Source organism: Urtica dioica, chromosome 10 (genome assembly GCF_054948205.1).
Source record: "Urtica dioica subsp. dioica isolate 48M chromosome 10, U.dioica_male_clone48M_v1_H2, whole genome shotgun sequence".
Taxonomy (NCBI): Eukaryota; Viridiplantae; Streptophyta; class Magnoliopsida; order Rosales; family Urticaceae; genus Urtica; species Urtica dioica.
This window is the reverse complement of record NC_142765.1, coordinates 8205376-8217364: the sequence shown is the minus strand read 5'-3', so window position 1 is coordinate 8217364 and position 11989 is coordinate 8205376. Positions and strand designations below refer to the sequence as shown.

General features: G+C 42.8%; 1 protein-coding gene and 1 pseudogene across 1 annotated transcript; both read left to right on the top strand.

Moving 5' to 3' along the window:
• The first annotated feature begins 285 nt into the window (after nt 1-285).
• On the top strand, nt 286-3316 carry LOC149383377 (receptor-like protein kinase FERONIA pseudogene; annotated as a pseudogene).
• A 4378-nt stretch (nt 3317-7694) lies between these two features.
• On the top strand, nt 7695-11221 carry LOC149383376 (uncharacterized). Its single transcript, XM_089627764.1, has 5 exons — nt 7695-7808; nt 8450-8854; nt 9391-9858; nt 10198-10585; nt 11169-11221. The coding sequence occupies exons 1-5, from the start codon at nt 7731-7733 to the stop codon at nt 11219-11221; spliced, it is 1392 nt and encodes a 463-aa protein (XP_089483890.1). The 5' UTR covers nt 7695-7730.
• The last annotated feature ends 768 nt before the right edge of the window (nt 11222-11989 follow it).

The window sequence follows — 11989 nt, the reverse complement described above, 5'->3', positions numbered from 1 at the left end:
ATATTAAAAATCACTACATAAATTGGTTCTTACATTCCAAAATTTTACTTTGTTTTTTTTTTTTTTAGTAATTCAATTTTTACATTATACATCATACACTCAATTACATTAAAATTTAAGCATTTATTATAACATATAATCTTTAGACTTCAATATTGCTTTTTATAGAGATTGAAGTATGGCTCTCAAGCAAAAGTCAACTGAAAAAACAAAAAAAAACAAAAGCAAAAGTCTTGTAACCCAAACTTGGAGTAACATTTTACTTGGTTGACTGACTTAATAATGCACTTTACTCTCTTAGTATATATTTACAATAATTATAATCTGAAATACCTAACATCTATCCACCCATAATCTCCAATGAATCCCTTCCCGATGATTACTCTCGTAGCCTCTTTAATCCTCCTCGCCCTGATCTCCGTCTATGGACGGACAATTCCTCCTCCGTACGAGCCTCCGGACAACGTAGCCCTGGACTGCGGTTCCAAAGGACCCGTATTTCATCAAAGTCGGCGATGGGACGGCGACATCGACTCCAAGCTTTTTCTCCTACGCAGCGGCCTGAACAACGCGTCGGTGGCGGAGGTTTCCACCTTCGACAGATACATGGGCCCGCCTTACCTGACCGCTCGGGTTTCCGCTCACGAGTTCAGCTACATTATTCCGGTCACGCCCGGCCCTAAATTCCTTCGCCTCCACTTCTACTCGGCCAGGTTAAACTTGCCGGCGGCAGCATCATTCTATGTGAGAGCCGGCGGGTATACCCTCCTCCTCAACTTCAGCGGTTCTCCAGCGGCAGTACAGACCGTAGTGAAGGAGTACTGCGTTGTGGTCAATGGCTCTTCCTTGGCCGTCACGTTCACTCCGGGCCAGGGGGCAACGGCCTTTGTCAATGGGATCGAAGTCGTATCCATGCCTTCGGATCTCTACTATACCGCCAAAGCCGCCATGGTGGGGCAGCAGCGCAGGTACTTTCTCATGAACGAGACTGCTATAGAGACCGTGTACAGGGTCGACATTGGGAATGAGAGGGAGACTTCCCCAAACGAAGACACCGGCATGTTCCGGTCCTGGGAAACAGACTCCAAGTACCTGACCATCCCGGGGTACAGCGTCATCCCTCTTATAATCGATAACACCCGTATTAAATTCTCTCGGATCCCCATCTACACGGCGCCTGAGTCCGTCTACAAGACCGCACGCTCGCTGGGGAATGAAAATGATGCTTCTTTACTGAGGACCTACAACCTGACGTGGGAGTTCCCAGTGGACCCCGGCTTCTTCTACATGCTCAGGCTTCACTTCTGCGAGATCGTCAAAGAGATGCAAGCGACTGGCGACAGGGTATTTCAGGTATTCATAGCCAACCAGACCGCGGAAGACTTTGCCGACATCATTTTCTGGACGGGCGGGCAGTACATTGCGTATTTCAGGGACTACGTCACCCACGTCTCAGGTGAAGGAAAGCAAAACCTCACCCTCGCTCTTCACGCCAGCAAAATCATCCATGGATCTGCTTACATTGACGCCATTCTGAATGGCCTTGAGATCTTCAAGCTGAGCAGCCGCGGTAACCTCGCCGGTATTAATCCCGATATCGTCACTGCAGCACTGGCTCCAAAAGACGGACAGAAGAGCCGTGGAAAAACAGCAACGATCAGCATCGTCGCCGGTATTGCTTCCGCAGTAATTTTGCTCGCTTTGGTCGGCGCGTTCTTCCTCCGGCGAGGAAGTAAAATTTCCAAGACCTCAGCGGAAGGCAGGAGCGACGGGACAGCATGGTGGGGCCCGATCTCGTTCGGGACAACCGTCAAGTCATCAAAAACCCGTGGCTCATCAAATCTTCCATCCGACCTCTGTCGCTGCTTCTCTCTCTCCGAGATTAAAGCCGCGACAAACAACTTCGAGGACGCCTTCATCATCGGTGTCGGTGGCTTCGGCAACGTCTACAAAGGCCACATTAATGAGGGCACGATCCCCGTAGCCATCAAGCGCCTGAAATCCGAATCGTCTCAGGGTGTCCGCGAGTTTAAGACTGAGATTGAGATGCTGTCCCACCTCCGCCACCGCCACCTCGTGTCCCTCATCGGCTACTGCGACGACCACAGCGAGATGATCCTTGTCTACGAGTACATGTCCCGCGGCACCCTCCGCGACCACCTCTACAAGTCCGACAACCCCCCACTGACGTGGCGCCGCCGCCTCGAGGCCTGCATCTGTGCAGCCCGCGGGCTCCACTACCTCCACGCGGGGGCCAAACTCAACGTCATCCACCGCGATGTCAAGACCACCAACATCCTCCTCGACGACGCCTGGGTCGCCAAGGTCTCCGACTTCGGCCTCTCCAAGGCGGGCCCCACAACAACTTCGAAGGGCCACGTCAGCACCGTCGTGAAGGGCAGCTTTGGGTACTTAGACCCAGAGTATTACCGGCTCCAACAGCTTACCGAGAAGTCCGACGTCTACTCTTTCGGTGTCGTCCTATGTGAAGTCCTCTGTGGACGGCCCCCGATCCTTCGCACAGCGGAGCGGAGGCCGGATATTAACTTGGCGAATTGGACACGGAGCTGCCAACGGAATGGGACTCTAGGAGAGATCGTTGACCCAAACATCGCCGGGAAAATCTCGCCGGAGTGTTTGAAGAAGTACGGAGAGATCGCCGTGAGCTGCATGAGTGACAACGGTTCCGACCGGCCGTCGATGAACGACGTCGTATGGTCGCTGGAGTTCGCCATGCAGCTCCAGCAGAAGGCGGAGGAAGGCGGGGAAGACTGGGCCGACGATGAATACTTCGGCGCCGGAGAGCATCACAGATTGGTCAACGGGAACGATACCGAGGAGACGTCGACGTTTTGGGAAAACACAACGGAGATAAGGAGCAGTGGGGTCACTAAGATTAGCAGCAGCGAGAATGAATCCGCTACGGGCGAGTCCATGAAAGTTTTCTCTGAAATCTACGACCCAAAAGCTAGGTGAAAACATTGATTATTATTAATTACGCTTTGAGCCCTCCATGTGGGTTAGTCTCAGCGTCATAAATATTATAGATAGATACGTTTTGATATTTGAGTTATTGTTTGTGTAGCATATGGATATTAATTAGTTGGTTGAGAACTTGTCCCTGCTCAATTATATGATCTGTGTATTCACTATTAAGAATTTAAATCCAATCCAATTATGTGTGTATAACTTGTGATAATTTGTTTTGATTAGTCTTACCCGTGATATATGTGGTTGAGAACTTGTCCCTGCTCAATTATATGATCTGTGTATTCACTATTAAGAATTTAAATCCAATCCAATTATGTGTGTATAACTTGTGATAATTTGTTTTGATTAGTCTTACCCGTGATATATATATATATATATATATATATATATATATATATATATGTGGTTGAGAACTTGTCCCTGCTCAATTATATGATCTGTGTATTCACTATTAAGAATTTAAATCCAATCCAATTATATGTGTATAACTTGTGATAATTTGTTTTGATTAGTCTTACCCGTGATATATATATATATATATATATATATATAGTCTCCGTCAATACTAAAGTAGCCCGCGGAGTAAGTATATATCATGGGACTATTATATTTATGTGAGATAATGAATGTAAAAATACTCAATATTTACGAGTCGTAACATTTAAGTACTTATTATTAAAAATTACGGGAAAAATATCCAAGGTCAAGAATTTGTTCCTCCGTTAGTACTCGATTCGTTAAATTGGATGAAATGGCACGTGTCACCATCTCCAAATTAAAAAAAATTATGTTTAAATAAAAAATTGCTCTATTTATTTATGGTGGAACTTTATCATAGATATTAGAAAAAATTTGCAACAACTATTAACGTCTAATATATACCTATATATATACATATAAAGTTAACACGTCTAATATAATGACTGTTGTCAATGGTGTCCACAAGAAGAGTAGTAGTCTCTAATTATATACATTTGATGTAATAAAGTCTCTCGAAGACTCTTGCTTGTAACTGCTGAATTATTAATAAAAGTTGAAACGTTTGTTCATTCTTCCTTGTCTGTTTGAAGCTTTATGATAAACTATAGTCTTTAGTCCTTAAACAAACCTAACAACAAATGAAGAGTCAAATATAGATTTGCATGAACAAACTCTTCATGGTTTGCTTAAAACTGCATATTCACAATCTAATGGTCAAAGTGCTATTAATCCCAGTATGATTGTTAGGAGAATCTGTGATGTCTGATTATGAGACATTGAGATATGGAAACTCTATAGTTCTTCTAGGTATCTCATGAAGGTACTGAATTGACCAGTGCACTTTTAGAGACATATTAAGAACAAACCATTTAACCTCTTATGTCTCGAAGTCACTACGTATGAATTGCATCGTGCTTACCTCAATCTTGAAATGAGACATGTCATTTCATAGCTTACGTATTATCATTTGAGAAAGTCAGAGTTCTAGATTCACTATGTGATATAGACAGGACCTATTGGTGAGGTACTAAGTTATGACGATGTCATGAGTAACTTTGTGAAGATCTCATATATATGGAATTCATGTACAAGATTGTTGAAATGCAATGTATATCACATCATGCTTTGTTCCTTGGAATGTGAATAAATGAACTGGCCAGTGTCCAAATTGAGTCATGACTCTTTTGGATGAATCAATGTGACTTGTTAGCTCCTCGTCAATACGTTGTTTCTAACTTATTTACAAGCGACAAAGGAGTTGAGGAAATAACAGCTAGAAGGGTAAAATGGTAATTTTGTAAACCTCATCTAGCTGATGATATTCATGAAGGGTAAACATAGATAACATTCAGTTGATCGATGAAATGGATGTCAATAAATTTTGACAAGTTCATTTGATGACTTAATGTCACTCGGCCATAATATGATTAATTGGGCCTTGTGGATTAATTTCATTTCATAAGAATTTTATTGAAAATTCTTAATGGGCTTTTCTCATGTTGTCACAAACAAATGAAGAAGCTTCTAGAAGCTCCTTCTAGATGAGAAATGGGCGCCTACTACCCAAGGGAAAGAGAGAATATTTTTTGCATAAATGTATGAAGATACTTGCCAAAAGAAAAAGAGGAAACAAATTTCCTCTAAGAGGAAAGGATATGGGCGGCAAGGACAAGCAAAGAAGAGGAAACAAATTAGGAAACAAATCCCTTAAGGGAATGAATGTGTTGGGCGCATATGGAGAGAATGGGCAATAAGAGATTGCTCATGAATGCTTGGAAAAAGAGGAAACTCCTATTTTCTAAGGCTAACCCCTCTCCTATAAATAGGGCCCTCATTCTCATTGTTTTCTCATTCCACATAAGTTAGATATTGAGAGCTTCTCGCTCTAGAACTTGTGGTTGCCGCCCCTCTTCTCTCTCTCTCTAGTTTATTTTCGATTTTTCTTGTTTTGGCACCTAGGTCCTCACTCGACCTAGTGTTTAGCTCTGCGACTTCGAGACTCGTTCTTAAGTCGTAGTGTTTAAAAGTGCCCACTCACTAATTCCTTTTCTCTCGAGTGATTTAGTGATAGAAACTTTCGTGGTTGCTCGAGGTGCCGAGGAAAGAAAGAGAGACGTGCTGCGAGGGAAGACGAGCGTTGCAACCTTCTAAGAGCTTCTCAAAGATCAAGCTTCAAGAAAGGTTAGTAAACTTCTTAGCTTATAATAGTTTTTAATTACGTGTACTTGCTCTTTTGTCTAGGTTAGTAAAAAACCGTTTTTACTTGTAAAAGAAAATTTTTAAAATTCCGCCGCTTACCGAAGCGTTAATTATTTTCTTAAACCCTAGATCGATTCCAACAAATGGTATCAGAGCTATGGTCAAAGAGATGCATGTACATGTTTTTTAAAATTATGAGCTTGAAAATCGTTTTCGAAAGTTTACTAATTTTGTGACAAGTTAGAATTGTTTTCTTAGATTTTTTTTAATTTATTGCTCATGCCATTAAATTAAAAACCATGTTGATTTTCTATGAGTTTGGGATGTTTTTAAAACACATTAGAATCAGTTCTAAAAGTTTTTAATTTTTTATATTGAAAAACGTGTTTTAAAGATTTTTTATATTTACCGTGTTCGTTTTATGCTTGTTGTTATTTCTTTTATATCATGTTATTACCTTGCTAATAAAACACAAATAAAAGCTTTAACAACCTTCATAAAACGTTCCGTTGCACTCGATTCTTTTTCGCACCTAAAAAGGACCAAGCTTTAATTATTTCTTTTTCTTCGAGCTGGAGTAAACCCGCATTAAAAGTGGCATAACTCTCTGCTCAGAAATCGAAATTTAATGATTCTTGAATCAAATTAAAGCTCTGTCTGTTCTCTGTCCAATGCCTCCGGTTTCGGCTCAAAAGGACATTGGAGCCGCCAGATATGGCGATTTTACTCCGAGGTGCGCGGCTGTCTGAAACTCCAGTTTTTTAGAAATCCGGATTTTCAAACCCCACTACCATGAGTTATAGAGCTCTAATGAGAAAATTTTCTTGAGCAAAAATGTTTTTCATATGATTATAAACATGATGTGTAAGATTAAAATGTTTTGATTTTTGAAAGTTTAATTGAAATTGAGTTTTTACAAAACTAGTTTGAATTTTGAAAAACCGTTTTCACTTTCAAACTTGAAAATATTTTGTCATCCAAATCAAATAAGTTTTCAAAATGTTTTTCAAAACTATATCTATATCACATATTTTCAAAATCTATATGCTCTTTAAAATTTGAGTGGGAGGTCTCTTTGTAGACAAGCCGAAAAATAAAAAGATGTGTAATCTCAAGCTTTCAAGTGTTCGAGTGAGTTGAAGTTCACACTTCCCTCATGCACTTTCCCGAAATAGAAAATAGGAAAAGATCGAGTATGTACCTTGTGCCTTTATGCACTAATACTACTCTGAACATGTCGATCTAGGATTCTCTTCTAGTTGTCCGCTCTGTCGCTCTCTAACTAGGAAATTTGTTTCCGAACTTATAAGAGTCGATGAACCAACTCCAAAAACTAAGTGGGAGGGTTATACTTGTTGTTTGTAACCCACGATCCCCAACACTAATGAAAAGTGCAAGTGTCACCGGACTAAGAGTCACCCTCGTGGCCCTCTCTTAAATGAGACTACTCAAGGGCGCTTTGCTCTGATCATTGCTCATTGAGCTACGTCCGAGAGTGAGACGATGATGGCAAGGCCTCCCCTTGGGGGATTGTTTTTCAAAGTTGATCTTTTGGACTAAGTGGTTGGTTGCACACTTAGGCTCAATCCCTAGTAATCCTCCCTCGAGGCCCTGCGAAAGGATGTGAGTGATCAAACTAATTTACAAGGTGGCTAGTCAAAATAGATGTATTGACATCTTGGCTTAGCATTAATGATGTGTCATTTACTTATAAAAGGAGATTTTTTGCGGCCTTCTCTTGAGGGAGTAAATTATCGTTTGGTTTATAACACCTTTGGATTGAGAAATTTCATTAAGTGGGCTTAAAAATTGATTAAATATCAAGATTAGACCCTAACTTTTTAAAATATCTAAAAATGGACTTTTGGACCCAAAACGGACAAATATACCCCTGTCCTCTATTTGAACTCATTCGCGCCTCTCTCCCTCTCTCCTCCATTTCACTCGTTCAAAACAAAGAAAAAACTGAGAACTCCTACGATATTGTACGACGGCATACGATATTGTACGACGGCATACGATCTTGTACGAGCCAGTACGATATAATACGATAGAGGACGATGGCGTACGATGGAAACGCTTCAATCTTCGGCGGCGGTGAAACACAGAAATCCCGAGCTCAAAAGTCATCTAAAAAGGTAAGTTTTCAACTAATTTGTTGTTAAATGTCTTTGGAAATAGTTAGAATAGGGTTTATGAGTTAGTATTAATCTTATTTGAGTTGATTTGAGTTGATTTGGGTCGGATTTAGAATGTTAGGGTTTGAAATTAGGGCCAGTGTACGATGAGATTGATGCATCGAACGATGTCGTACGATGCTGTACGATGTCGTACGATGAAATTCATAGAGCTCTACGATGCGATACGATGGTGTACGATGGGTTTATGTTTTCTCAAAAATTGTCGTACGACTTTGTACGATGTCGTACGATGCGGTACGATGCTATACGATGATTTTTAAAAAACTTTAATTTCTTGTTTTACGATGATATACGATTCTGTACGATGCTATACGATGATTTTTTTAAAAAATTTAATTTCTTGTTTTACGATGATATACGATATTGTACGATGCTATACGATGATTTTTTTAAAAAATTTAATTTCGTGTTTTACGATGATATACGATGCTGTACGATGCTATACGATGATTTTTTTAAAAAATTTAATTTCTTGTTTTACGATGATATACGATGCTGTACGATGCTATACGATGATTTTTTTTTTAAATTTAATTTCTTGTTTTGTGATTCTGATTTAATTTTGTTGTTTTTTTTAGGACAATTTAAACTACATATACAACGTCTCATTCCCGGGGCGTATCACGTACGGTGGGACGGGGATCTTGAAGCTTGTACGGAGTAGATTCGATGAGCTCGGGATAAAAGAACGAATCCTCGGGACTCCGTTCGAGCAATTTTTTACGGAGAGCGAGCTTGGTTTCTCACCGGTGCTCGTACATACTCTCCTTCAGAAGAAGATCGAGGCGACAGTACGCGGCGAGATACATTTTGGTATCGGAGGCAAACGGGTACGATTTGGACGCCTCGAGTACGCACTCGTCTCGGGGATGACTTATGAAGACGGTCCGACCAAAGCCGAACAAGACGAGCGAAAGAACGATGGATTGATCACGGATCACTTGAACGGCGTTGCCAGAAGCAAGTTGAGCGCGTTGATCAACGCGTTCACCATATGTCGAAGCCCTGACGCTGCGTTCAAGCTCGGGCTGCTCGTATTCGTCTACGGGTATCTTCTGGGGCAGCCGGCCAACAAAGCCATCGAAGAAAGGTGGCAGAAATTTCTATACATCGTTCAAGACCTCCCCTTCTTCTTCAAGATGCCTTGGGGAAATTTGAGTTGGGCAGAGACGTATTCCAGCTTGTCGGTGAACCTACGGCGTTATCACGAAACGCTGCAAAAGAAGTTGAAGGACAAGCCGGATGTGGCACAGAAAGAGGCCAAGTACACATTGACGGGTAATCTCCATACCCTTCATTACTGGGCGTACGAGGCTATCCCAAAGATCGGGATGAGGTTCGGGTCGAACCAGGGGATTCGTGTGCCCCGGATGCACTCGTGGTCTAGTAATGTGTCATAATGGGCAAAGACATCGATGCGGTCTTGAATAAAAAAACGGTAACTTTTTTATTATTTATCGTTTATTAATGTATTTTACATTATTTTGGAATATTGGTAACGTTTATTAATGTATTGTAGGTGGGTGTTCTTCAAATGCTGAGACCAAGGGCACCAGAGAAAGAAATGTTCACTCTCCTCGAGACACAGACGAGCAAATGTCTGTATCCCATAGACGTCGAGGGCGAAGATGCGACAGAGCCGCGAGACATCGAAGAAGAAATAGATCGAGTCGCGACTGTTGCAGAAGATGCCATCGTCGGAGACTCCGACGACGAACACGTGTCAGACACTCCACGTGTTCGTCTTGCTAGTCCGACCACTCCCGCAATGGGATCGAGGCCTACAGCGACCTCTCGCGCCGACATTCCCGAGGCCTTTGTCATAACACGGGAAATGTGGGGAGAAATGCGAGCTTCCCAAGAACAACTGCGAGCATCTCAAGAACAACTGCTAGCATCCCAAAAACGAATGATTCAGTCACAAGGGATAGTCTTACGTTCTCTTGCCACGACCGGCCGTAGAGTTGAGCGCATGAGTGTTAGACAGGTTAGAGTTCAAATTTAATTTAACGTTTTAAAGTTGAGTTTAAATTTAATTTAACGTTTTAGAGTTAAGTTTAAATATAATTTAACGTTTTAAAGTAGAGTTTAAATTTAATTAAACGTTTTAAAGTTGAGTTTAAATTTAATTTAACGTTTTAGAGTTACGTTTAAATATAATTTAACGTTTTAGAGTTAAGTTTAAATATAATTTAACGTTTTAGAGTTAAGTTTAAAATTTAGAGTTGAGTTTAAATTTTAGAGTTGAGTTTAAATTTTAGAGTTGAGTTTAAATTTTTTTGACAAGTTTAAATTTTGTGACATATTTTATTACTTTGACTTTCAGCTTTCTATGTGGAGGAGGCTGAACATTTTGTTCGAGGACGCAACGGGCTTGCCTGGGGGTGAAATTCCCACGACCCAAGATGATGGTCGTAAACGCCGGACCCCTCCTCCTCCTCCTCCTCCTCCTCCGGCGGCTAGTCAAAAGCCGGCGTCTCCATCGCATGAGGCAGAGCCGTCTTCTACGCATCGCGAGTCATCGAAGAAGTCAGAGCCGTCTTCTACGCATCGCGAGTCATCGAAGAAGTCGAAGAAGCCATCTTCAACGCATCGCGAGTCGTCGAAGCGATCGGAGATCAGGCCGGTGACTTCTCCCAGGTTGTCGACGTCTTCGTCGAGTCCTCGTAGAGAAGACATTTCGGATAAGCTACGCCCGCTCACAACTCCTCTAAGTAAAAGCCAGAAGGCACAGCTTACTCCGGCACGTCCAGATCGGCAAGTGCGACAGAAGACGTCGCGTTGGTCCGAATTCACTGATCCGACGAGGCCCAAGTATTTGGAAAAGCCGATCCCCAAGTTCAAGCCGTTGAAGGACGCGAAGCAAAAAGAGTTTGATAATTTCGTTAAGTGGTTGCGGATAAAAAAGTGGGACGGCAAATTCATGGAGTCTGTTCGACTGAAGACGTGCGACGCAGACACGATTTTCTTCGACACGATATTGACAGAAACCAAATGGCTACATGATTCGGTACGTTATTATATAATTTCACTTTTTCCAATCAATTTAAAATAACGCTATATGTTTGTGATGTCTCAGCATATTGGTGCTATGATTCACATGGTTCGGGCTCGCCAACGAGGTCTCGACGGTTATCGGCAAGACGTCCGAATCATGGATTGTCGGTGGGTCCAGCACGTGTACGGCCGATTCAGAACGGAAGAAGCGAACATCAACAAGGCCATCGAACTGGGAGCAGAGCCCGAACCCGTGGACTGGGACATGAGGGCAACTATTAGCCCGATGACTGGGTATAGGGACGCCGATATTTTGCGTTGGGATGGTGCTCGAGAGATCCTGTTCGTCGTGAACTTCCAGAACCTTCATTGGTTCACATTTCGGATCGACATCGAGGCCTGGACCATTACCGTCTTCGATTGCCAAAAGGTGTTGTCGCACGAAAATGAACAACTATTTAAAACCTCGGGCGGTTCGATCCAAGGCCGGACCAAGTGATCGCACCCGGGCCAAGAGTGTGAACTCGATAGTCTCGAGCTAGGGTTCTCTCCGATCAACCCGCCTCTCGGGAGAGGTAGGGGGTGAGGAGGATGGGTGACCGTGCCTTGGTTGTCGGCTGCCTACGTACCCGTGCGTGGGATCAGGTCAGAACGTAGTTCAAGCGTGTGTGACGCAGTATGAGGCGTGGAGCCTTGGCGAAGAGGCGTGCTCGACGAAGGAAACGGGGCGCGAGGAGTCCTCGGCAGCGTCTCAGAACTTCGGAGATCGCGTACGCGTCTAGCGTGTTAGACGCGCAAGGGTAGCTCTAGTTGAGAACCCTAGGGGCGTGCTTGAGCACCGGAGAACGTTCGGTCAAAGGGAGCGACGTCCGGGAAGTTCCCGTGAGTGCTTCGGGACCTTTGAGAACGAGGGAGAGAGAAGAGAACCTGCTTCAGGCCAAATATGGCATCCAGAGAAGCAGAGAAATCGAGCGTGTCGATAAGAGATGAAGAGAATTATTGGATATTTTGGGATGGATTTCCCCTCAATGGGAGAGGGTATTTATAGGTGTTTGGGAGCCTTAGAAGGTCCCTTTTTCGTCCATGTGGGACTAGGAATGCGTGTGGCATCAAGTGGAGGC

Bases quoted from the DNA above. Each gene is read 5' to 3' on its own strand.
- LOC149383376 (XM_089627764.1), top strand. From the start codon at position 7,731: ATGGCGTACGATGGAAACGCTTCAATCTTCGGCGGCGGTGAAACACAG. The intron at 7,809-8,449 runs GTAAGTTTTCAA...TGTTTTTTTTAG, and splicing joins CTCAAAAGTCATCTAAAAAG to GACAATTTAAACTACATATA. The intron at 10,586-11,168 runs GTAAAAGCCAGA...GACTGGGTATAG, and splicing joins CCCGCTCACAACTCCTCTAA to GGACGCCGATATTTTGCGTT.